At 36.1% G+C, this 27,642-nt stretch overlaps 1 protein-coding gene across 3 annotated transcripts in view; it reads left to right on the top strand.

Annotated features, from left to right (window-relative positions):
* The window catches only part of RGPD4 (RANBP2 like and GRIP domain containing 4), an 85,422-nt gene that overhangs the window by 51,294 nt on the left and 6,486 nt on the right, over nt 1–27,642 (top strand). For 2 of the 3 annotated variants that reach the window (XM_058534335.1, XM_058534334.1), the window contains 16 exons: nt 838–1,019; nt 1,107–1,282; nt 1,485–1,608; nt 2,487–2,648; nt 2,907–3,044; nt 3,123–3,269; nt 4,138–4,317; nt 4,405–4,488; nt 6,749–6,884; nt 10,543–10,637; nt 11,527–16,162; nt 19,092–19,262; nt 19,925–20,017; nt 20,290–20,468; nt 25,244–25,448; nt 26,681–26,782. In XM_058534335.1, the coding sequence (XP_058390318.1) occupies nt 838–1,019; nt 1,107–1,282; nt 1,485–1,608; nt 2,487–2,648; nt 2,907–3,044; nt 3,123–3,269; nt 4,138–4,317; nt 4,405–4,488; nt 6,749–6,884; nt 10,543–10,637; nt 11,527–16,162; nt 19,092–19,262; nt 19,925–20,017; nt 20,290–20,468; nt 25,244–25,448; nt 26,681–26,782 (6,810 nt within the window). The remainder of the gene's footprint in view (nt 1–837; nt 1,020–1,106; nt 1,283–1,484; nt 1,609–2,486; nt 2,649–2,906; nt 3,045–3,122; nt 3,270–4,137; nt 4,318–4,404; nt 4,489–6,748; nt 6,885–10,542; nt 10,638–11,526; nt 16,163–19,091; nt 19,263–19,924; nt 20,018–20,289; nt 20,469–25,243; nt 25,449–26,680; nt 26,783–27,642) is intronic. The other variant, XM_058534336.1, reaches the window with a different exon arrangement.

Here is a 27,642-nt window from a genome sequence, read left to right as displayed (position 1 = left end):
AGAGTCCAAGAAACAGAATTACTGGGACAAAGTTAATGAGTACGTTTTAAGTCTTTTGCAAATTGCCATATTGCCAAAAAGGTTATACCTCTCTGTGCTTCCAGAAGCCCGTAACTTTTTCAATATTGAATTTCTGAAGAAATTCAGAAGAAAAGATCCCTTTACGATCTTAATAGATTAATGTAGTGTCATCCCATTGTTTTAATGACTCTTAAATGACAAAGTAAAAGTTATTGTTTCACGATTTCTTATTGGGTGGCCATTTTTTATTTGACCTCTGTCAGTAGGGTTTTTTTAATTGAGTAGTAGTAAGCCTCTTTTTTAATCTCAGATGGACTTGAAAAGAACTTTCTCCATCATAGTTATTTTTATTAAAATTCCTAGATATAAAGTGTGAATACCTTCAGTAAAACATGAGACTTTGGGCTGGCCCAGTGGCATAGTGGTTAAGTTCGAGCACTCTGCTTCGGCGGCCCAGGGTTCGCGGGTTCAGATCCCGGGTGTGGACCGACGTACTGGTTTGTCAAGCCATGGTGTGGTGGCGTCCCAGATAAAGTTAGAGGAAGATGGGCACAGATGTTAGCCCAGGGCCAATCTTCTTGAGCAAAAAGAGGAGGATTGGCAACAGATATTAGCTCAGGGATAATCTTCCTAAAAAAACGAGAAAACAAAAAAGATGAGACTTTGCTTATCATAGAATTTCCCCCAGCTCTGTTATAGAAAAACAATTATAAAATTAAGATGCATTTAATGTGAGTCGGTTGTTTATGTTGGCAAACATGATGGCACACAAAAAAATTTCCAAAACCTCAAGCCAGTTTTTTCCCTTTATTTCAGGTGCCATTCGAGCACATAATGGTAGTCTTCAGCACCTTACCTGGCTTGGCTTACAGTGGAATTTGTTGCCTACCCTACCTGCAGTTCGAAAATGGCTAAAACAACTTTTTCATCATTTGCCCCAGGAAACTTCCAGACTTGAAACAAATGCACCAGAATCAATATGTATTTTAGATCTTGAAGTAAGCAAAGATTTTAACAAATTAAATATTTTGAGTTTTGTTTAATTTTTTTCTTACTTAAATTGATATTTTCTTTAAATAAAATAGGTATTTCTACTTGGAGTAGTATATACCAGCCATTTACAATTAAAGGAGAAATGTAATTCTCACTACAGCTTCTATCAGCCACTATGCTTGCCATTTCCTGTGTGTAAACAGCTTTGTACAGAAAGACAAAAATCTTGGTGGGATGCAGTTTGTAATCTAATTCACAGAAAAGCAATGTAAGTAGTTAAACAAAAATATTCCTTTAACTTTTTACCTAGATTTTTAATTTAAAATGTATTTAATTTAAAATTTATTGCCTAGGGATTTAGTTCAATTGTCGTGTGAAGATTTAGTTTAATTATCATGTGATGATTAACATACATGTAAATGTTGAACTGTGTGTTTACAAATCAGTTTTATCAAATAAAACCTTTTTAGACCTGGAACCTCAGCAAAATTGCGACTTTTAGTCCAGCATGACATAAACACTCTAAGGGGCCAGGAAAAACATGGTCTTCAGCCTGCTCTGCTTGTACATTGGGCAAAATGCCTTCAGAAAACGGTGAGTTCATCAAAGTGTAAGCATTTTTAAGAACATTACCTTACTTTTTAAAAATGAAAAACTTTTCATTAAAAGTCTTTTAATTCTAAAAACAGTAGCAGGGCCGGCCCCGTGGCTTGGCGGTTAAGTGTGCGCGCTCTGCTGCTGGCGGCCCGGGTTCGGATCCCCGGCGCACACCGACGCACCGCTTCTCTGGCCATGCTGGGGCCGCGTCCCACGTGCGGCAACTAGAAGGATGTGCAGCTATGAAATACAACTATCTACTGGGGCTTTGAGGGAAAATAAATAAATAAATAAATAAATAAAAACAGTAGCAGCTTGTTCATATTATGCCAGGTGAAGTGTATTTTTTTAATGTTGCTGCAAAGTAGTTAATATATCACTTAGAACAGGGCCTGGCACAATAAATGTTACATAAGTATTAGCTGTTATTATTATTACTTAATGATCAAGTTATGATAATTATTGTCCAGCCTAAGTGTTTTCCATGTTAAATAGCACAAGCTTTGTAGGTAAGGCCATTGTACATCCTTCTAAACATCTGAGGCCTGTTCTGTGGCAAGATCAGGTTAGCCTTTTGACCAAACTGTGACACTGAGAGTGGCAGATTTCAGCTGTCTAAAAATGGCAACTTTTAAATGATAGATTGGGCTTTCTCATTAAGTGGTATCCTTGAAAGTGTTTACAAGTTGGGTCTCAAATGATCACTGGTATTCGGTTCGTTATTCCAGTATTTGAAAAGTTGAGCATATGCCTTTTGAGATTCTCTTTGGCCTTGATTTGAAGTTTTAACCAGTTGTTCAGACCATTTGTAAATGAATTTTTAGATCTCATCATTTGTGTTCCTTAGATTGTGTGCTTCTAACTTTCTGTTTTAGGGCAGCGGTCTTAATTCTTTTTATGATCAACGGGAATACATTGGCAGAAGTGTTCATTATTGGAGGAAGGTTTTGCCATTGTTGAAGACAATCAAAAAGAAGGGCAGTATTCCTGAACCTACTGACCCTCTGTTTAAACATTTTCATAGTGCAGATATTCAGGTAATGGAGGATCCCTTTGTGAATTAATTTGTATTGTGGATTTCTAGTTTATAAACAAAGAAATGGAGGTATTAAATGCATAAAGTAATTGCCTGGCTGTTTAAGTTTTCTAAATCCACTAGCGGTCACATATAAAATACGGGCAAAAAGAGTACTCAGATGTTAATCTCATTAGATTGTACAGAATCTTTGGGAAATCATTTGGGTTTGATATTCTGGGTAGAGGCAGTTTGATTAAAAATTACTGAATGTTTTTAGGCATCTGAAATTGGTGAATATGAAGAAGAAGCACACATCACGTTCGCTATATTGGATGCAGTTAATGGAAATATAGAAGATGCTATGACTGCTTTTGAATCTATAAAAAATGTTGTTTCTTATTGGAATCTTGCACTGGTAAGTAGATGTGGTGCTTGAATTAAAAGTTTTTTGTTTTAAAAACCTTATTGTTTCATAAAAGCACTCTTTATATAGATTTTTCACAGAAAAGCAGAAGACATTGAAAATGATGCCCTTTCTCCTGAAGAACAAGAAGAATGCAAAAATTATCTGAGAAAGACCAGGGACTACCTAATAAAGATTTTAGATGACAGTGATTCAAATCTTTCAGTGGTCAAGAAAGTAAGTTGCAGGTTGTTTGTACTTTTCCTAGTATTGATAACTGGGTGATAAGTATTTTTGCCTTGGTTTTATATTTTGGTCATTTCAAAAATGCTCAGTAATACCCTTTTGTTAATGCAGAGGAGTATGTGTGTAAATATTTAATTAGCATTGCTTTGTCTTAGGTTTGGTGTTTCTTTTTTAAGCTTGGGAATCTAGGTTTATCTTTGCACAAAAATACTTGTTGGGGAATTAGAAAAGATTTCTAAGGCAGGACATTTATTATTGTTATTTTGGCAATGTAGTCAAAGCAAATATTGCAACCTAAGGACTAGGTCGTAATGAATTTGGCAGTTGAACATTTTACTGAAGTCGAACATAGTTGCTGACAGCTTTAGAGCATTTCTTCTCATCTTCATCATCTGCTGTGGACTGTTGTTTTTCTTACTGTCAGCAGTTTGAGACTGTCATGATGGTGTTAACTTCAATTATATTCAACCTTGCAAGTATTTTGTTCATTAATTGTGTTACTCCTCTTAGATTAGGATTTATGTTGTCTAGTGCATTCTAGCCTCTGCATTTCTCTCGCTATTCAGAATCAGTTAGTAAACACTAGTAATTTATTTTGTTCACATGGAAAAACTTCCCAAATTAACATTCCTCTACCATTATTATGGCTAACAGAAGGAATAGAAACAACATAGGCTTTAGATTCAGAAGACTTTAGATTACACAGCCGTTTATGTGTGTTATTTATATGTAAAGCATAAAGTGCTTGTTATATGAAAGTGAGAAAAATGTAAGTAAATTAGTAAGATAAAATTTTTGTATTTATTTCAGAGTTCTTACTTTGATGTTTTTGCCCTTGATTCATGCCTTTTGTTTTTAGTTGCCTGTGCCCTTGGAGTCTGTAAAAGAAATGTTTAATTCAGTCATGCAGGAACTTGATGACTATAGTGAAGGAGGTCTTCTTTATAAAAATGGTTCTTTGCGAACTGCAGATTCAGAAATAAAATATTCTACACCATCTGCCACCAGATATTCTCTATCACCAAGTAAAAGTTACAAGGTAAGTGGGAAAGAATTGAATGATTCCGTTGTGGAATATGTTTCTGTTCTAAATGTTTTAAGTAATGTTTTGTTGTAATTTTTTTAGTATTCTCCCAAAACACCACCACAGTGGGCAGAAGATCAAAATTCTTTACTGAAAATGATCTGCCAACAAGTAGAGGCCATTAAGGTAAGTCACTTCATTTCTCTAAACTGTGCTGCTCTTATTCCGCGATTCCTTCCTTGACCACTCCCTCCCTTTCTAAAGCCCTTTGCCATGCTGCTATAGAATTATACGGTGTTGCACATACCTCCATCTTGACACTTAACATATTTTACACTTACCATATTTTTGAATTTACTTATGTGTCTCCGTCCTCCACCAGATGTGAATCCTTCAGAGGTACAGACTCTTTTATCCAAAACACAGCATCATTCTGGTCATAGAGGAGGTTCCCAAGTGATTGAGTTAAACTAGTGAAATACACTAATTGTATCTTGGCCTGTGAGTTCATTTCTCAGACTGACTGTGGTTGTTTGTGTCAGCTTTATAGTTAGGAATTGACATGTGGTCTAAGCTTCAAAAAGTCTCTTTTATCTTTTTAGTACTTTCATATGAATTTGATTTAGTTACATATGGAAATAGTTATGTGTGCATGATTTTATTTTAACTGTATGAAAGTGACTTTAACTATGAGGCTGAAAGTTTGGAATTGGAAGTACAAGTAAGTTGTTTCATACTCACTGGGCAAGAACTAAAGCACTCATACTTGTAAAGTTACACCAAGGAAATCCTGATATGTGTGTGATTATTACAGTGCTATCAGCAATGTGTGAGAGTTAAAATATGCTGTTCAGAGGGGAGCAAACTTTTGAATTTGCACAAAGGTTTTGTATGTTAATTTTGTGTAATCGTGGCCTATTATGATATTATGTGTAGTCTTGACTTACCATATAGGTTTCAGGCACCCTACATTGTATCCTGCAGAAGTGTAGTGGAGCACTAGGCCATATGCCTGCCACTAATTAATGATCTTGGGCCAGGCACTTCCTTCCTTTCTGACTTTTGGCTTCTCATCTGTAAAGTGATAATTATTGATGCCAGTTCTCATCACATTTTCTAGTTATTTGAATTTTCAAAATTATGATTGTGGCATTAATGGCATGGTCAAAACTATGGTCTAGATACCAGTAGTGACCAGTAGAGTTTTCCAGTTGATTCTACCAGTTTCTTATTTTTGGATGTGCAGTATTTGGACTAGACACAGTAGATGGATGAATGGGGAAAAATTCATTTAGCTTGAAAATTGGAGATATTTTTGACCTCAGTAGTTATGGCTTTTGGGAAATTTCTATTTGAAAAAACTTCTACAAGAAGAAGGCAGACATGCTGGATCTGTCTCTGAACTCACTTACAATAACTGGTCAGATACCTGGGCCCATATAGATATTTAATACTGTTTTCAAAAGTGACCTGTTGTCTGATACCACTGTAGTTTCTTTGGAAAAAGAAATCATTTCTTACTAAGTGCCGGTTTTGTAAGGGACATTTTCTAGGTTCTGGGGTTGGGGAGGGTGTTATCATTTAGTTATCTGTAAAATGACAGAGATCTGATAGCTAGCCACAAAGCTACCATTAGAAAGCAGGAGTCTCCCATTTTGTCTAGGCACCAGAGTGGTGTTAGGAAAACATTTTTGGAGTAAGATATGGTTTGAATTCTAGCTGTGCCATCTCCTGTGTCTTTTTTTCTCATTTTAAGATGTGAGTTAATATTGCTCATCTAACCTGTAAGGATTAAGAACTTAAGTAAAGTGCCTGGAATATATTATTATATACATAATATATTCTGACCAAAAATTAGTTGTTTTCCTTTTCCTAGTGGAGCATTTGAGTATCACCTTGAAGGATTAGTAGTGTTTTGTTACATCAAATGTGGATAAGTGGAAAGCTAGTATTGGGAGGTAATTTGGAGTGTTGAGTATCTAGATGGACTGAAGAGTACAGCAGTGTAGAAAGGAGATGCTGAAAGGATGTTTGGGGTAATACTGCTGAGGACTGTGAATGTCAGAGAAAGAAGTATAATTTGTAGGTTCTTGTTTTTTTGAGCAGGGAAGTGTGTTGGCTAGAGTTAAACTTAAGAAAGATTAATTTAGGCAAGTATAGACTGTTTAGGAGATGATTCTGTTGTTTAGATTAGAGCTAACTCCAACTCTAACCCAGAGTGAGTGAATTAGATAATGGTATTAAGGGATGGAAGAATGGGAGCAAATAAGTTTTAACAAATTAAGGATCATGTTCTTAAATCTGCACCTGGTACTCAGATCTTATTGGAATATAGACTGTCTTAGAAGTCATCAAGTATTTAAGTTTAAAATAATTTAAGTTTGCTCTAGCACTATTTCTGGCATGATGTAATTACTTAAAATTGTTTTCTTTCTTCTTCCGACAGAAAGAAATGCAGGAGTTGAAACTAAATAGCAGTAACTCAGGGTCTCCTCATCGTTGGCCTACAGAGAATTATGGACCAGATTCAGTGCCTGATGGGTATCAAGGATCACAGACTTTTCATGGGGCTCCACTAACAGGTGAGTTGGCAACTGGATAATTCCAGATTTTAGCAATAATCACTGTACTTCCCTCTCCTTTAAACGGATAACTTGTGAAATCACTTTGTCTATGTACATTTGTTTATATACATGTCTATATATGTCTGCTTATATGTTGCTTAAGCTGTAACCCCAAGTAGAAATAGAACAAGCTTTATCTGATCCTGTGTGTATAAAGGCTTAAAGACACTTTTAATGCACATCTCAGAGGAGATGTGGTAGAGACTGAGGTGGAACTATTCCTTATAATTGAAAAATGTTAACTGTTATCATTATGCATAAAGAGAAGTCTAATTAAGAGCTAAAACTTCTCAGGAATTATTTTGACAATAGGCTGAGAAGTTGAGATATGACATTCATGGGGAATCTTGTCTATTTTGAAATACCATGGTCATACATAGAAGGAAGGAGTTTGAAGCCAGACCATACTGGATTTTGAAGTTGTACTCTTATCACATACTGACCTCTCTCAGCTAGTTTTTCTGTTTGAAATGTGGAGACAATACTTGCCTCACATGATTATTATGAGCATTTGTGTATGTGTGGGTGTATCTTAGGCACTTACTTTCAGTAAACACTTAACGAACCAAAGAGTGCTAATAGTGCTTCCTGTGGGTTGTCTGTGTGCTAAAATGCTTTGTGTATGTACTTTTATTTAATCACAGTAACCCAGAGTGGTAGGTGCCATTATTAATCCCAATTTTATAGATGAGGAAATGGTTTTAGAAAGATTAGGTAACTTATCCATTATTATACAGCTAGTTATTGATAAAACTGGGGTTCAAACTCTGATGACCTAACTTTAAAACTGCTTGCCATATGAGTCCTTGCCCTTAGGCAGCCAGAAATGGATGATAAAAATAGGTCTCTTTTACCTGAGACAGATTCCCAAAATAGTACTAGGGCATTTTCTTCTAATTGATTTTAACCCAGGAAAGATTTAGAATGGTGTGGGCTCATTTAGATAAGTACATTTGTGTGATGGTTCATAGGGGCACACTTAAGGCAGCCCTACTATTGTTTTGTGACAGTGTTTTCTAAATGCAGGCAAAATAATAGAAAGAAAATCTTTGTAAAGTCAAACTTACTAAATGTCATAAGTCATAGATAACAAATGAGATGTCACGAGTTCAAAGACTGCTCACTTAAAACCCCTGTGCACTATATAGAGCCCTGTAGAGAGAAGATAAGTAAACTGGCTAGCCTTTTCTAGGGCTTTTTGAGTGCTGTGCACCTTTGAGTGCAATTGGTACCTTTTGGGTCACAATTTCCAATTCTTCTTTTGTGTGCAGGCATAAAAGGTCTTCTGGTGTTAAACAAACATAAGCATAACATTCACATTGTCTCATTTTATTCTTATTCTTGAAATTACCCCCATGAAATGTATAGAAGCAGCACATCCTCATTTTACAATTGAGAAAAATAGAGACCTCAAACCGGCCAATTGACAAGGTCACAAAGCAGCTTTGTGGCCCAGAAAGAAGGAGAACTCAAGTCTCCTGATTCTCATTCCCGTGTTCACAGATTTTGTTTTTTTTTAATGAAAGTAAAAATATACCAAAATAGTCCCTGTGTTTTCAAAATAAGATAATTTAAAAACGATTAATAAGTTTATAGGAAATATTCAGAAGTACTGAACAGTGTAAATAAAACTAAAAACTAACCATATCACATACAGTTCAATTAATATTTTGGAGTATTTCCTTCTGGTCCTTTCTCTGTATACATAAAGAATTTTTTTTTATTTGAGGAAGATCCGTTTTTTTTTGTTTTTTGTTTTTTTTTTTGATGAGGAAGATGGGCCCTGAGCTAACATCTGCCAGTCTTCCTCTTTTTTGCTGAGGAAGACTGGCCCTGGGCTAACATCCATGCCCATCTTCCTCTACTTTATATGGGACACTGCCACAGCATGGCTTGACAAGCGGTGCGTAAGTGTGCACCTGGGATCCAAACCGGCTAACCCAGGGCTGCTGCAGTGGAGCAGGTGCACTTAACTGCTTGCACCACTCGCCTGGCCTGCATAAAGAATTTTTAATGAGATTTTTACCGTATTATCACATTATTTACAGATGAGTAAGCCTGTTTTTTAAATATTTACGTTCTGAGCATTTTTCTATTAAATATTTTTTGAAAATACTATTAATGAATACAAGGTATCCCATCATCTGAAAGTAATGCAAATTTTATTCCTTTATTTTTGTTATTGCTATTATAAATAATGCTGTGGACACATTCCTAGGATTGTAGGGTATTTTAAAAATTCTTTTGTGTTGGCAAATTGCTTTCCAGAAAAGCTGTGCCAGTTTACACTCTTATCACCCGTATCTGATAGTGCCCATCTCTTTGCACTCTTGCCTAGTGTTAACTATTGCTAGTTTGTAAAAACCTTTGCCAATGTTTAAAAACAAAAATAGTATTAGTGATTTTTATTTTTATACTAGGTGTGCTCAGCATTTTATAATCTTTTATATTTCCTGAGTTGTTTGTTCATTTGATGTTTTTTTCTATTAGATTATTTGTAGTAGGTTTATAAGAACTCTAATTTTTTTTTTTTGCTATCAAGAGTGACTAGTCACTGATAAAGTGACTAGTTAAATTTCAGACTTTATGATTCTTGGCTCATATCCATCAACTTGTTCTATGCCTGTTTTCTCCCTAGAATATTTCCAAAATAACCATCTTCATCAAGCAGTTCCATTAGTTTTCCAAATTCAAACTTGGGCTTCTTTAGCATTTTTTACTTTTCTAGTAACTGTATAGGGAAGATAAATAGACTGGCTAGCCTTTTGTAGGTCTTTTTCAGTACTTTCAAGAATCAGTTGTTTAGCACCTCTTGGGTGACAATTTTCTTCTCCATGTAAAGGCATAAATGGTCTTTAATTTTGTTTTCTGGTAAAATGTTCATAAACAGATCAAGCAAATGACTGTTGGTAGCTTTGCCATCAACATTGAGTGTCTTCTAGTTGTTGGTTTCCTGGTAACACTAACACAAAACAGATGGAGAAAATGGTGTGGACATCAACATGAGTGTCAGTCATGATGTACCCTTTTTTTTTTTTTAAGCCAAGGAACATGTTTTGTGTTACTTGTGAGATCCTTTCCATGAATTTGTCAGGTGATTTTTTTGACCCGAACATTCTCAGCTTGAGTTTATAAAATGCAACTTAGTCATTCTGCAGATTTTCAGGGCTCATTTCAGAAACAAGGCCGCGAGGCCGTCAGGTGCTTTTTGGTTCCTTAAATCCTTCCTGCGACTAGTGTATTCCCAACATTTCTGATATTGAACATGACGGTGCGTTCACATCATACCAGTCTTTCTTAAAAGATGGATCAACCACTTTTCTCTTGGCTCCTTTTTGATGCTTGTTGTGAGGCACTTGTTCTTGTTGACCACTGTGGTGCTGCTCTCTTATTCCTCATATGTCATATTTAGCAGTTTTTCTTTGTCGTTTGATAATCTTCTTTATGGTGTATTTTGATGTATAGAAATTAAGAAAAAAATCTATGTAGTTAAATCTTTCTTTAATTTCTATTGCTTTTGTATTTATAGTTCTTGCCTAGATAGTCTTAACTGTAGTATAGACTTTTTTAACAGTGTTTTCTTTCTTTTTTTTTTGTTTTTGTTTTTTTTTTTTAGTTGCAACTACTGGCCCTTCAGTATATTATAGTCAGTCACCAGCATATAATTCCCAGTATCTTCTCAGACCAGCAGCTAATGTTACTCCCACAAAGGTAACAAAGGAATAATTTATACATTTATAAATATCTCCTTTTTAATTGTTCAGACTTCCTTCAAAGAAATTCAAGGAGTAGTTCAGCGTTAAAACTTTATGTCCCACAAGATATAGATATTTTAAATTTCTCTCCGTATATAGAAGTTATGGTTCTTAGTCATCAAATTTTTATGTTACATTGTGTGAACATTTAGAATATTTTTTAAATGGGGGTGGTGGTGGTGGTTGTGGTGGGTCCTTCTTCATTCGGTTTGGGCAGAAATAGGACTAGAATGTCCTTGGTGAACCACCATGTGGTAAGTACTTCCAGGCCTGAAGTGGCTATATTGCTGTCGATTAAGACCCAGTATTACAACAGTAGTTGAATGTGAAGCTTTGAAAACAGAGGGCTTGGGTGCATTTAGACCTTGGCTCTTCTGCTCATTGTGACCTTGGGCAAGTTTCTTAACCTCTCTATGCATTAGCTGCCTCATATGTAAAATGAGGATAATAACGCCTTAATTCATAGGGTTTTTGAGGATATTAAAATGAGATAATATATATAAAGTGCTCAATAAATGTTAGTCTTCATCGTCATCATCGTTATCGTTAACATCATTTGACACATTGTTTAGGAATGAAGAAGATATTTATTCTATGCATTTATTGTAGGAGAATTAGGTTTTTAAGATGCTGTCATTAGTTAAGGCAATTTTCATTATATGCCAAGAAGGACTATAACTGTATGTATCTTTGTACCAATATTCTTTTAATGATCTGCTGTATACCCTAATGATATCTGTACCTTACAATATTCCTGATTGTGGTTTGTGAAAATTGGTTTGTATCTAGTTATCTGTAGTTTTGTAGACAACCTACAAAAAATTTTAACTTTTTTTTTCTTTTAGGGTCCTGTTTATAGCATGAACAGGCTTCCACCTCAGCAGCACATTTATGGCTATTCGCAACAGATGCACACACCACCAGTGCAAAGCTCATCTGCTTGTATGTTCTCTCAAGAGATATATGGTCCTCAGTTGCGTTTCGAGTCTCCTGCAACAGGAATTCTATCACCCAGGGGTGATGATTACTTTAAATACAGTGTTCAACAGACAAGCACAAATCCACCTTTGCCAGAACCAGGTTATTTCACAAAACCTCCAGTTGCGGCTCATGCTTCAAGATCTGCAGAATCTAAAGTTATAGAATTTGGAAAAACTAATTTTGTTCAGCCTGTACCAGGTGATGGAATAAGGCCATCTTTGACAGCCCCTGCACATACAACGCAGCCGACTACTTTTAAATTTAACTCGAATTTCAAATCAAATGATGGTGACTTCACGTTTTCCTCACCACAGGTTGTGACACAGCCCGCTTCTACAACTTACAATAATAGCGAAAGCCTTTTAGGTCTCCTGACTTCAGATAAACCCTTGCAAGGAGATGGCTTCAGTGGACCAAAAGCTGTTCATACCATTGGACCTCGGAGTACATTCAATTTTGGGAGCAAAAATGTGCCTGGAATTTCATTTACTGAAAACATGGGCCCAAATCAGCAAAAGAATTCTGATTTTTGTCGAAGTGACGATATGTTTACTTTCCATGGTCCAGGGAAATCAGTGTTTGGAACACCTGCTCCAGAGCTGGCCAACAAGAATCATGAAACAGATGGAGGGAGTGCCCATGGTGATGATGATGATGATGGCCCTCACTTTGAGCCTGTGGTACCTCTTCCTGATAAGATTGAAGTGAAAACTGGTGAGGAAGATGAAGAAGAATTCTTTTGCAATCGTGCAAAATTGTTTCGTTTTGACGCAGAATCCAAAGAATGGAAGGAACGTGGAATTGGCAATGTAAAAATACTGAGGCATAAAACATCTGGTAAAATTCGTCTTCTAATGAGACGAGAGCAAGTATTGAAAATCTGTGCAAACCATTACATCAGTCCAGATATGAAACTGACACCAAACACTGGATCAGACAGATCTTTTGTATGGCATGCTCTTGATTATGCAGATGAGTTGCCCAAACCAGAACAACTTGCTATTAGATTCAAAACTCCTGAGGAAGCAGCACTTTTTAAGTGCAAGTTTGAAGAAGCCCAGAGCATTTTAAAAGCCTCAGGCGCAAATGTAGCTACAACAACAAATCAGCTACAACAAATGAGAATTGTAAAAGAACCCACAAACCATGATAACAAGGATATTTGCAAATCTGATGCTGGAAACATGAATTTTGAATTTCAAGTTGCAAAGAAAGAAGGGTCTTGGTGGCATTGTAACAGCTGCTCATTAAAGAATGCTGCAACTGCTAAGAAATGTGTATCATGCCAAAATCTAAACCCAAGCAATAAAGAACTCCTTGGCCCACCATTAGTTGAAACTGTTTCCGCTCTTAAAACTGGCCCAGAAAACACTCCAGATAGATTTACATTGACGACTCCAAAGAAAGAAGGTCAATGGGATTGTAGTAGTTGTTTAGTAAGAAATGAACCTACTGTATCTAGATGCATTGCATGCCAGAATGCAAAGTCTGCTAACAAAAGTGGATCTTCATTTGTTCAGGAGGCTTCCTTTAAATTTGGCCAGGGAGATCTTCCTAAGTCTGTTAACAGTGATTTCAGATCTGGTTTTTCTATAAAGGAGGGACAGTGGGATTGCAATGTATGCTTGGTACGAAATGAAGGAAGTTCTACAAAATGTGTTGCTTGTCAGAATCCCAGAAAACAGAGTTTACCTACTTCTTCTGTTTCAGCACCTGCTTCTTTTAAGTTTGGTACTTCAGAGATAAATAAACCTCCAAAAAGTGGATTTGAAGACATGTTTGCTAAGAAGGAAGGACAGTGGGATTGCAGTTCATGCTCACTACGAAATGAAGCAAATGCTACAAAATGTGTTGCTTGTCAGAATCCAGGTAAACCGAGTCTGTCTACTTCTGCTGTTCCAACCCCTGCCTCTTTTAAGTTTAGTACTTCAGAGACAAGCAAGGCTCCAAAGAGTGGATTTGAAGGAGGAGTTTTCACCAAGAAAGAAGGGCAGTGGGATTGCAGTGTTTGCTGTGTGCAAAATGAAAGTTCTTTCTTAAAATGTGTGGCTTGTGATGCCTCCAAACCAGCTCATAAACCTATTGCAGAAACTCCTTCAGCTTTCACATTGGGATCAAAAACTAAGTTAAATGACTCTTCTGGAAGTCACGTGGGAACAGGATTTAAAAGTAACTTTTCAGATAAAGCTTTTAAATTTGGCAGTGCAGAACAAGGATTTAAATTTGGGCATGTGGATCAAGAAAATATACCTTCATTTACATTTCAGGGTTCTTCTAACATAGACTCTAAGTCAACAAAAGAAGGATTTAGTTTTTCTATCCCTGTGTCTGCTGATGGATTTAAATTTGGCATTCAGGAGCCAGGAAATCAAGAGAAGAAGGGTGAAAAGCCCCTTGAAAATGACACGAGTTTTCAGGCTCAGGATGTTAGTAGTCAGAAGAATGATAGTGGTGTGATTTTTGGTCAAACTGGTAGCACTTTTACCTTTGCAGATCTTGCAAAATCAACTTCAGGAGAAGGATTTCAATTTGGCAAAAAAGACCCTAATTTCAAGGGATTTTCAGGTGCTGGAGAAAAATTATTCTCATCACAAAGTGGTAAAATGGCTGATAAAGCTGACACTTCCACTGACCTTGAGAAAGATGATGATGCCTATAAGACTGAGGACAGTGATGATATCCATTTTGAACCAGTAGTTCAAATGCCTGAAAAAGTGGAACTTGTAACAGGAGAAGAAGATGAAAAAGTTCTTTATTCACAGCGGGTAAAATTATTTAGATTTGATGCTGAGATAAGTCAGTGGAAAGAAAGGGGTTTGGGGAACTTAAAAATTCTCAAAAATGAAGTCAATGGCAAACTAAGAATGCTGATGCGAAGAGAACAAGTACTAAAAGTGTGTGCTAATCATTGGATAACAACTACAATGAACCTGAAGCCTCTCTCTGGATCAGATAGAGCATGGATGTGGTTAGCTAGTGATTTTTCTGATGGTGATGCCAAACTAGAGCAGCTGGCAGCAAAGTTTAAAACACCAGAGCTGGCTGAAGAATTCAAGCAGAAATTTGAGGAATGCCAGCGACTTTTGTTAGATATACCACTTCAAACTCCCCATAAACTTGTAGATACTGGCAGAGCTGCCAAGTTAATACAGAGAGCTGAAGAAATGAAGAGTGGACTAAAAGATTTCAAAACATTTTTGACAAATGATCAAACAAAAGTCACTGACGAAGAGAGTAAGAGTTCAGGTGTAGGTCTTGCCAGTGCTCCAGACACAACCACCAAGCCAAGTCTTGAGAACACTGGGCCCACGTTAGAGTGGGATAACTATGATTTAAGGGAAGATGCTTTGGAAGATAGCGTAAGTAGCAGCTCGGTACATGCTTCTCCATTGGCAAGTAGCCCTGTGAGAAAAAATCTCTTCCGCTTTGGTGAGTCAACAACAGGATTTAACTTCAGTTTTAAATCTGCTTTGAGTCCATCTAAATCTCCTGCCAAGTTGAATCAGAGTGGGACCTCAGTTGGCACTGATGAAGAATCTGATGTTACTCAAGAAGAAGAGAGAGATGGACAGTACTTTGAACCCGTTGTACCTTTACCTGATCTAGTTGAAGTATCCAGTGGTGAGGAAAATGAACAAGTTGTTTTCAGTCACAGAGCAAAACTCTATAGGTATGATAAAGATGTTGGTCAGTGGAAAGAAAGAGGCATTGGTGATATAAAGATTTTACAGAATTATGATAATAAGCAAGTTCGAATAGTAATGAGAAGGGACCAGGTGTTAAAACTTTGTGCCAATCACAGAATAACTCCAGACATGACTTTGCAAAATATGAAAGGGACAGAAAGAGTGTGGGTGTGGACTGCATGTGATTTTGCAGACGGAGAAAGAAAAGTAGAACATTTAGCTGTCCGTTTTAAACTACAGGATGTTGCAGACTCATTTAAGAAAATATTTGATGAAGCAAAAATAGCCCAAGAAAAAGATACTTTGATAACACCTCATGTTTCTCGTTCAACCACTCCCAGAGAGTCCCCATGTGGCAAACTAGCGGTAGCTGTATTAGAAGAAACCACAAGAGAGAGGACGGATTTAATTCAGGGTGATGATATAGCAGATGCAACTTCAGAAGTTGGAGAACTGTCTAGCACGTCAGAAACAACAACAAAAGCAGTGGTTTCTCCTCCAAAGTTTGTATTTGGTTCAGAGTCTGTTAAAAGCATTTTTAGTAGTGAAAAATCAAAACCATTTGCGTTTGGCAACAGTTCAGCTACTGGATCTTTGTTTGGATTTAGTTTTAATACACCTTTGAAAAATAACAGTAGTGAAACTACCTCAGTAGTCCAGAGTGGATCTGAAAGAAAAGTGGAATCTGATAGTCGTGAGGAGTCAAAGGACTCTGATGCCGAGCAGTCTTCAGAAGGCAAAGTCAAAAGTTTCTTTGCTTCTTTTCCAAAGGAAGAGACCTCAACTAAATACACATTTAAAACACCAGAAAAGGGTAAGTACTTAGTCTTTAAGCAGAATTTTTCTTTCATTTTTTGTTTTCCATTTAATGTTTATTGTGATGGAGACTCTTTGTAGGATACTAATGTTGTAGTAACAGTTGAGTCATAAACGCAGTCTTTTGTGAACAGCCAAAAAATATTTGCACAAATTATTTTTCTCCCTAAATCACTTTACCTGTGAGTGTTCAAACAGCAGCAGAGACTATGTGTGTAAGTTATTGAAGAGATTTCAATAACTGGAAGATATTTGTATCATGTTGAGGACAGCACAAGAATTCAGTACAGTACTATAAAGTGTAGTGACTCATATATTTGAATCATGAGCATTAACTCGAGTCTGGTTTATTTTATAGTATTCATTCTTCAATTATTTTCTTGTCACTCGAAAAACGTGGTACTGAGATATTCACGTTTTATGTAAGATAGTCTTGCCACTATTTATTGAGTGAGCAAAAAATGAAACTACTGGAATAAATGAATATGTAAGACAGCCAAATTGATATAAATTGAGGGGCTTTTTGGCTTTTTATATTTTAAAATCATATTCACTGATTATCAAAATGTTCAAAAATGAAATACTCTTTATTTTCTAGGATTTAATTTTAGCCTTTTTAAATCTAATCCAATGGCTTTTTGGACCAGCACCCCTTCCTCACAGCCTGAGGACAAAGGTATAGAGCTAGTGTTCTCATAGCTACTATGAGATGACATCAGTTTTTTTAGTGGCTGGTAGTCGTTAGCAAAGTAACTATGGCTGTATGAAATTAAGTACTTAACACTACAGTGTGCATGTTCAAGAATGCCAGTTTAAGCAAGCACCTTTTGACTAGTGGTATAATACCCTTTAATGCTGTTTTTTAATGTTCTTGGATGTCGTATTTTGTCACTATTGCATAACATTATTTCGAGGTAGATTCACGTGGTCTTTACCTTTTGCTGCTTTGTACTTCGTTACCCTATAATTTTCAGTTCTGTTTAATGAAGACCTATATTTTATCTAACCCATATCTTTAGCCACTAATGTCTGCCAGTATCCAAACGTGATGGCAGCAGCATGTATACAATATGGAACAGAGCGTCCCTTTAGGGCTGTCCTTTTGGACATGGTTTAGAAAAATACCCTGTTTGAAAGTAGACCCCATTTTTACCAGTCACCATTATATACCTGGTATGTTATATATGTAGTATAGATCATTTATTAAAAGTAAGTGTTAGTACTGGAGTGGAATAATAGGAAGTAAGATCTGTTAAAGACCGTCAAGAGCAAAGATAGGGGAATGAAAACTCCGTATTAGTGTCAAATAACTTACCGTGAGCAATTCAACGATGTTATAGGTTGCCAGACAAGTACGATGATAAAATGACAATCCTTGATTTCTGGGGCCTTCGGTTTTAAAATATACCAATCATATTACTAGCCAAAGCAGCTCTTAACCTTTATTTTTAAGGATGCAGTCTTTGAGAAATTATGTGGGAAGTGTGGACTTTTTTCTGTAAAGGGTATATTCTTGCACATAGACCTTTCTGGGCCCTAGGGTAAGAATCCCTGGCCTAAGAGCAAATTTACCATTATTCTACTGCAGAACAAAGAGCCGTATTTTGTTTCAAGTCTGAGAATGTCATAGTCCCAAAGGACCTTAGAGATGAAAACTTTAGATGTGAGGAAAATGAGGCCCAGCGAGGCTGTCTGGTATGCCCAAGTTGTCTTTACCAGTTAACAGCAGAACTGAAACAATCTGTGTCTTTCTAGTGTTCTTTTATGTCCCTGGCTAGGAATTGATAACCAAGTTTTTGTAATGAAGGAGAGTGCAAGCAGGTTTAACATTGTAAAAGGGCTCTCGTTCTCTAGATCAGGGTCATCCAAAAGAAAATATGAATTTAAATATGTAATTAAAAATTTTCTGGTAGCCACGTTAAAAAATTTTTTAAAAAAAAGGTGAAAAGAGAAACAGATGAAATTAATTTTAATAATCTATTCGGTTTAACCCATTATATCTGAAATACCATTTAAACTTCTAATCAGTATAAAAAATAGTGAGTTATATTTCTTTTTTTGATACCAAGTCTTCAAAGTCTAGTGTATATTTTTACACTTGCAGCACATCTTACTTTGGATTAGCTACATATCAAGTGCTTACTTAATAGCCACATGTGGCTAGGCTGCCTTATTGGACAGCACCAGTTGGTACATTAGCATGCTTCATGATTGGCTTACTTGATCAGTTCCGTTAGTGGGGAATTCTTTATAGACCAGAGCAGATTATATGAAGAATTCCTTTTCTCTCCATTTTTTGCCTTGTTGTTGTTGTTGTTGGTTTTTCAGCTATAGAAATTATCTTAGAGTGTTACTGTATTACCCATAGGAAAACAGTTTATAAAACTTTATTGTCATGCTTGGAAATATGCAAAACTGGATGTAACTCGAATCACCTGCCATCCTTAGCAGTTGTTAACTTTCCTTGTAGGAGCTAATCAAGGTTGGCTTTGCATTAGTTTCGTATTTCTACTAATCTTTGCTTATGATTTCTTTAATTTTTTCTTTTTGTTGCAAATGCATGGATATTTTGCTAAACTGTTTAGTATGCCAAATATGGTTATCGCAGCACTTTTTAAATACCTTTTTATATTAAAGCCATTAATAATAATTTTTTTCAATGATCGGTAAGTAAAAGCAGGATTTTTTTGGTTTTAAATAGATTTTGTGTTCACTAAGGATTTTTGATAGAACATTTAAATCAGGCTACTAATTCTAATTCATGATTCTTATAAAGCTCTGTTCACATCGAAGTGTATGTGTTTTTATCACTATACTATTATTTTAACCTGAAGATAAGTTCTGTGGTTTTTATTTTCAGTTAGAATATTGATGTTAATACGTATTTAACACCTTGTCTTTATCAATTTTTTTGACTTGTGTTATAGCAAAACAGGAGAAAAAACTTGAAGATCTTCCCTCAGATGACGATGTTCTCATTGTATATGAGCTAACCCCAACCCCTGAGCAAAAAGCTCTTGCAAGCAAACTTAAACTTCCTCCAACTTTCTTCTGCTATAAGAATAGACCAGATTATGTTAGTGAAGAAGAAGAGGATGGTAAATCTTTTGTTATTTTAAAAGAATTCTGTTCATGCTAATCTTAGTAATTGAGGGTATGGTTCAATTATTTTAAGCCTGCCTCTTAGAACCCATCACTGCTGTCCTTGCAGGTAGATATTTATCCTAAATGTATGTGTAAATAGTTAATGAATTTAATGATCCAAAGAAGTGAATTCATTTATTAAGTAAGCATGTTTTGGTTGGCTGTCATGAGCAGGGCAGGCATTTTGAGGGAATAGAAAGCAATCATAATTTCCTTGGAGTCTCAGAGGGATGGGAGAGTGATGAGGCAGACAAGGGTCTGATTATGGAAAACTTTGTATGCTCTCGCAGAGTTTTTAACTTTGAGGGGAGTTAACATGCTCAGAAAAGTTTCAGTGGGACCAACTGGGTAGTGGTGTAGAGGATTGGGTTGTGGGACACGGAGGTAGGAAGATGAGCTAAAATGATAGAGCAGCTCAAACAAGAGGAGAGCCTCAATGAAATTTCTAATAGTAGGAAAGACATTAGGGATGTAAAATTGGCAAAACTGAATGCTTTTTGGATGTGGGGAGTAAGGAAAAGTGTGAATTTGGAGATAATTCTTAGATTTCTGGCTAGAAAAACTCCTGAAACTTACTAGAAATTCTTTTATTTAATAAAATCAATTATACTTTAAGATGAGGATTTTGAAACAGCTGTCAAGAAACTTAATGGAAAACTATATCTGGATGATTCAGAAAAATGTAGACCACTAGAAGAAAATCTAACAGGTATGTTAAGTTAAAATTACTAATTATAATGTTTTAAAAAAATCTTATAGGTATTTAAAAGGAATCTCCTAATCTGATTATTTCTGTAATTACCAGTTTTACTTATGTAATATGCCCATGGTGATTTAAAATATTTAAAAATAATATGAAGTGAAAAACAGTGTTCTCCCGGTGGTTCTTGTCCTCCATTAGCATTCACAGATTACATTGAGGAACATTGTTGTAGAGTAGTTGGTTAACTTTCTTTTGCTTGTGTTTTATGGGATTTTCAGATAATGAGAAGGAATGTGTTATTGTTTGGGAAAAGAAGCCAACAGTTGAAGAGAAGGCAAAAGCAGATACATTAAAGCTTCCACCTACATTTTTTTGTGGAGTCTGCAGTGACACTGATGAGGACAATGGAAATGGGGAAGACTTTCAGTCAGAGCTTCAGAAAGTTCGGGAAGCTCAAGTAAGAACATCTCCATTGTTTTCCTTCCGGTTAAGTTGCCTTTGTTGATGCAGTAAACTAGAATGTTCTTACCAAATGGTAATAATGGGTTGCGGCTAGCAAATGGATAAGGCATCTACCAATCAGCTATGGCCAGAGAAGGAGGACTTTTGTTCTACATAGAGGCCTGTAACGGTTCACCCCTATACGTATGTTGGATTTTGGGGGCTGAGGGTAGCCTGGACTGTGCACATATCCCTAAGAATGTCTACAATACCAAGAATGATGTATTAAGTAGTTCATTTTTCATGCAAGTTAGTTTATTCTAGGGTGGGCAGAATGGATAGGAAATAGCTGTGGAAGTCCTATCTGAAGTTTTGCATCAGTGGCCTCACTGTTAAATGTAAAGCATGTTTTAAATCAGTCAGCGTACCCCCGACTCACTGGAAGTAAACAGTATGTAATTTCTGCTAAGCTTCAGTTACTGGCTTCTAGGCTCTATCATGCAGTGACTCATTCAGCAAACACAGTCTAGTCGTATCCATATACATCTGGGTTATGCAAATTGGAATGATGCGACTTAAATATGGCCTTACTCTTTTAAGTGTAAAACTTAAAAATAATTAAACTTATTTATTTAAGATTTATTTTAAAACTGAAAAATAATTTCAATGCTGATGCACAGACTGAATTGTACATCATTTATTCTTTTCCCACCTTGTGGTACCACTTTAGCTGGTACGCAACAACTTGGTATCTTTTGTCAGTATTTTGTGAACTATGTTGTTTATAGGAGTTGAAATATCTTATGTGAAGTGACAGTTGTGTTATTTTAAAACATTCATGGAGGCCGGCCCCATGGCCTCGTGGTTAAGTTCAGTGACCCACCTACAAAAATAGGGGAAGACTAGCACAGCTGTTAGCTCAGGGCGAATCTTCCTCAGCAAAAAATAAACTAAACATAAATAACATTCATAATTGTTATAACTTAAAATATTTTTGTAAAATATCCTATAACACTGTCATAATATTTATTAAATAGCAGTACTAGGGGTTGTCCAAAAATACCTTTGGTATAGAAGTTAAATGTGATAAATCAATATAAAGTTCGAAAAAAGTGTCACAATAAATGGTAATTTTGGAGGAGAGCACCCTTTGATACACAGAGATGAAATAGAGAACTAAAAACCATTAAAGCTAAAATATGCTATAATGGATGTAGATTTACACCCTCTTAGAATGCATCCTTCCTACTTTACACTCAATCTAATTCATTTTGGATTGTGCAGGGTCTTCAGATATGCATCCTTTGCATAAAATGCCTAAGGGTACTGTATTTATAAGCATTTACCATGAGCTAGCACTGTGCTGAGGATTGGGGAACAAAACAAGTAATTTGATTTGTCTGCCTGGAGTTTTAGAACTCTTAATGGAGGATACATTAGGAGCTGAATTAAAACCCTCCCCTCCCCCAAGTAATCTAGCCTATGTTTTTTGGGTAACATTTATTGTGATATAATTCAAATACCATACAGTTCACCCATTTAAAGTATACAGTTCAGTGGGTTTTTAGTATATTCACATGGTTGTGCAACTATTACCATAATCAATTTTAGAACATTTTTATCATCCCAAAAAGAACCCTGTAACCTTCTAGTAGTCACCACCCTTCCCCATTTCCACCCAGCTCCTCTAGCCCTAGGTAACCACTGATGTACTTTTCTGTCTCTATACTTGCCTGTTCTGGACATTGCATATAAATAAATCATAATAATATGTGGCTTTTTTGGTGTGGCTTCTTTCATGTAATGTTTTCAAGGTATATTTACGTTGTAGCATATATCTGTATTTCATTCCTTTTTATGGCCAAGTAATATGCCGTTGTATGGATATACTACATTTTCTTTATCCATTTATCTGTTGATGGCCATTTGGGTTGTTGCCACTTTTTAGCTATTATGAGTAATACTGCTGTGATAGCCTAAACCATTTGACACAAACATAGTGTGAATTATCTTTTCCTTGTGCTTCAGTACATTAAGAAGTAATGACTTTTCTCATTTGTATTAGTTTTTTTATTTACATAAGTAAAATTCACTTTTTGTTATGTGTTTGTGTTTTCTGAGTTCTTACACATGCCTGAATTCTTGTAATCTGTACCACAGAGAGGATATAGAACAATTCCAACACCCCAAAGAATTCCTTCATACTATCCCTTTGTATTCAGATTCTCCCACACTCATAACCTCTGGCAACTGCTGGTCTGTTTTCTGTTTGTATATTTTTGCCTTTTCCAGACTAACATATAAATGGAATCATACAGTACGTAACCTTTGATACTGGCTTTTTTTTAACTAAGATAATGCTCTTGAGATGTCCAAGTTGTTGTGTCTAGTAATACATAGTTTGTTCCTTTCTATCACTAAATAGTATTCCATCATGTGGATGTACCACAGTTTGTTCATTAATCCATTGAAGGTTGTTGCTGGTTTGCTCTTTTTGTAGTTTCTTACAGTGGAGCTTAAATTATTGATTTAAGACCATTCTTCATTTCTAATATAAATGTTTAATGCTATAAGTTTCTCTCTATGAACTGTTTAGCTCTGTCCCACAAGTTTTAATACATGGTATTTTCCTTTTCATTCAGTTCAAAATATTTATTTTCCTTTAGACATTCTTTTTTTTTTTTTTTTTTTTTTTTTTTTTGTGAGGAGATCAGCCCTGAGCTAACATCCGCCAATCCTCCTCTTTTTATTTGCTGAGGAAGACGGCCCTGGGCTAACATCGGTGCCCATCTTCCTCCACTTTATATGGGACGCCGCCACAGCATGGCTTACCAAGCAGTGCGTCGGTGCGCGCCCGGGATCCGAACCAGCGAACCCCGGGCCGCCGCAGCGGAGCGCGCGCACTTAACTGCTTGCGCCACCGGGCCGGCCCCTAGACATTCTTTTTGATATAAGTATTAGGTAGTAATATGTTGCTTCTAAATATTTGATGATTTTCCAGATACCATTCTGTTACTGATTTCTAATTTAATTCCATTATTGTCTTTGAACATATCTTGAATAATTTCAGTTCTTATAGATTTAATAAGGGCTGTCTTTGTGAATGTTCACTGTGCACTTGAGAAGAATGTATAGTCTGCTGTTTTTGAGTGGAACGTTCTATAAATGTTAGTTAGATCAAATTAGTTGATACTGTGTTGTCTAGGTCTAATATATCCTTGCTAATTTTTTGCCTCCTTGTTCTGTTGATTATTGAGAGGAGTGCTGCCAAGCATAATTGTGGATTCGTCTATTTCTCCTATCAATTTTTGCTTTGCATACTTTGTTAGGAAGTATTCCCTCTGCTTTTATTGTTTGGAAGACCTTGTAGGAATTGGTATTATTTCTTTCTTAAATGTTGGACAATTCACCACTGAAACCATCTGGGCCTGGTGCTTACTTTTTTGGAAGGATATTAATTGATGATACATTTTCTTTAATAGATATAGGCCTATTCAGATTATCTATTTGTTCTTGTGTGAGTTTTGATAGGTTGTGTCTTTCAAGGACTTGGTCCATTTCAACTATGTTATCAAATCTGTGGACATAACGCTGTTCATGAAGTTATGAAGTTCATTAAAATTTATTACGTTTTTAATATTCATGGATTGGTACTGATGGCTCCTGTTTCATTTCTGATATTAGTAATTTGTGTTTTCTTGGTTAACCTGGATATTTAAAAGTGCGTTGTTTAATCTCCAAATATTTGGGGATTTTACCAGCTCTATTTCTGTTATTGATTTCTAGTTTAATTCCATTGTGGACTTGAGAGTGTACTTTGTGTGGTTTCTGTTCTTTTGAATTTGTTGAGGTGTGTTTTATGGCTCAGAATGTGGTCTTTTTAGGTAAATATTCCATGTGAGCTTGAGAGGAATATGTATTCTGCTGTTGGATGAAGTATTCCATAAAATTTTTTAATTCCGTTATTGTATTTTTCAGTTGTAAACTCCCCCATTTGATTCTTCTTTATACCTTCAATTTTTTTGCTGAGAACTTCTGTCTTTTCATTTGTTTTAAGAGTATTTGTCTTTGCCTCTAGAAGCATTGTTATAATAGCTTCTTTAAAGTCTTTTTCTGGGCCGGCCCCATGGCTTAGCGGTTAAGTGCGTGCGCTCCGCTGCTGGCGGCCGGGGTTCGGATCCCGGGCGCGCACCGACACACTGCTTCTCCGGCCATGCTGAGGCCTCGTCCCACATACAGCAACTAGAAGGATGTGCAGCTATGACATACAACTATCTACTGGGGCTTTGGGGGGAAAATAAATAAATAAATATAATTATTAAAAAAAAAGATCATTCAACACATGGATCATTTCCTGACATCATCCCCCACCCCCTGGCCGGAGAGAGTTGGCTTTTCTGGGACTTCTTCCATCTGTGCTATTGGCAGTTCCAGTGTTTTGGGCTGCTTTAGCATCCTCCTGGTTTATGGACTGGGGGTGGGGGACAGAAAAAAACCCACAGGATTCTCACCACCAGATTATCCCTCAAGTCTTGAGATTCTTAATCTTCCGACTTTCTTCTGCCTTTCAGAGGCTTCTTATAGTTGCTTTATCTATTTCAGTCCAGATCAGTTGTAGGTGTTTGGAGAAGGGATGGAGTATGGAATAGGAGAGACAGATAACGTGGAGAAGTGTGCTTACTCCATTTTGTCCAGAACTCCAAGTCCTCAATTTCTTTGAAAATAGGGTATATGATCGTTTTTGTCGATCAGTATTTAACGGTATGGTTATCTGTCACTTCTTCTTTGCAGAAATCCCAGAATGAGAAACTAAGTAGCACAGCCGACAGTGTGTGTACAGGTGGGACTGAAGTTACTGTACCATTTTTATGTAAGTCTGAAGATCCTGATTTGATTACCAAATCCATTAGTTCACGACCTATATCTTCTGGAACTGTGGACAAACCTGTAGATTTGTCTACTAGAAAGGAAAATGATGCAGATTCTACAAGCCAAGGTAAAATTTGATATATGTTTACAAAAACCTTTCTAGGCATGTATTACAAAAGGTACACCTATATTTTTGAGAAGATAGACTTTTAAATGTAAGCTCCCTTTCTTAAAACAAATTTTGGGGTGTAGGATATTTGTAATAATAAACAGAAAGTCATACTGCCTTGCCAACAAAGATAATAAACATGTATCTTTATTGTTAGAGTGGTAGTTATTAGGGAATACAGAGCGTTGTGAATCTGACCTATCTACCTGAGAATAAATGACAATAGTATGCTTACATAGAAATTTTCTTTGTGATAGAATTTTCATTTAAATATTGTTTGAATTATATTATCACTGAAGTATATTAAAATTGTAAGTATATATGAAGTAATTGTAGAAATATTAAAATAGGAGTGTTAAATTTTTATGAAACTACTTAAATGTCTTTCTTTTTCTCTACTGGCTTCATTAAATTACCTTTTCAGTTACATTAAACTATATTTGATGTGCTTTCTCCCTTGGTTTTTCATTTCAGTTGATTTTGGGAGATGGGGACATCTTTTAAATTGTATTGCTTTATATGTGTACGTTGTCTCTATTACCTAATTTTTTTCAGAAGTAGTCCTGAATAAGTCACAAATACTACATTTATAGGCACTTCAGAGTCTTAATATGCTAAAAGAGCAAGGTATTTACCGACCTAAAATCGCGTTTTCACATGAGGAAAGTAAGGCATAGGACTTTAAGAGATCATGTAGCTACATGTTGGCAGAACTAAGACAAGACCCCAAAACTCCTGGTGACCAAATATAAATGAGACATTCAGTTTTTATGAGCTTATTATTGATGATAGAGAACACAAGAAATCTTTATGGAGATGTTTCCTAAAATCCTGTCTTTGAATGAATGTGTGTTTTAGATTATAGAAGACTATATAAAGCAGAAACTGTAGCTCTATATATCTGAATTAGTATAGATCTACATCTCATATTTTAAAAATGATTTTTGGCATGGTTTTGGTGTAGTGTTCATTGAGAATAGTACCTGTAAACTTAATAATACTGAAGGAACTCAGAATTGGATGTATTTTGTAACTTTTCTTCAGAGGAATAACCAGAAGATTCACACCCTACTCCCAACCCCCTTGGCAGTATAGACGGTCCTACCTTCTTTCTTTCTGGGTCCTGGGTAAAACTTGGATATTCAGTATATATTAAATGAAGTGTTAAATTGCTCTTTTCTTTTTGCCAGTGGAAAGCAAAACAGTTTCATTTGGATTGGGAAGTAGCACAGGGCTGTCATTTGCAGACTTGGCTTCCAGTAACTCTGGGGATTTTGCTTTTGGTTCCAAAGGTAAGATCAGGAGAAGAGATTTTAATGATCATGTTACAGAATCAAGCACAACGGAAAGAACTAGTCCTTTGCCCCAGTGTTCTAAGTTGAACATTTCTTCCCTCATCCCCACCCTCCAGTTTGTTTAGTGTTTTAAGAAGGATGGTTTCTGTATTTTACTATTATTTTTGTGTGTGTGTGAGGGCAGATTAGCCCTGAGCTAACATCCCATGCCAATCCTTCTCTTTTTGCTGAGAAAGATTGGCCCAGGGCTAACATGCATGCTCCTCTACTTTATATGGGACTCCGCCACAGCATGGCTTGACCAGTGGTGCGTCGGTCCGCGCCCGGATCCCAACCTGTGCACCCCGGGCCGCTGAAGCAGAATGCATGAACTTAACCGCTATGCCACGGGCCGCCCCCTATTTTACTATTATTTTTGACATTTATTAATATAACCATAAGAGTTTTTTCATAATTCAGTATAAGTCATGTTGATAGTCCTCCTCATCCTGAAATGCAAACCGTCTTTCCAGTTTTGGAATAACCTTGACTTTGGTATATTGTTCTTTTAATTATATTTTTCGATTTGATTTGTTAATATTTCAAGATTTGTGCATCTGTATTTTTTTTAAGGAGATGATTTTGTAGTTTTCTATTTTTGCAGTATCCTTGATTGGATTTTACTATAAGGGTTGTGCTAAATTATTGTGCTAAATTTATAATTGATGAGTTTTCCCATCTTTTCCAATGGTTTTTTTTCTATTTTTAGTCCATTTTGGTATCATTTGTAGAAAATAATCCATTTCCTTGATTGTTTCAAGTTTACTGGCATATTTTCTCATTCTTATAATGTCTTTCATATATCTGATTATAGCACC

This window comes from Diceros bicornis, chromosome 40 (assembly GCF_020826845.1).
Source record: "Diceros bicornis minor isolate mBicDic1 chromosome 40, mDicBic1.mat.cur, whole genome shotgun sequence".
Taxonomy (NCBI): domain Eukaryota; kingdom Metazoa; phylum Chordata; class Mammalia; order Perissodactyla; family Rhinocerotidae; genus Diceros; species Diceros bicornis.
This window is presented reverse-complemented; position numbering and strand designations above follow the sequence as displayed.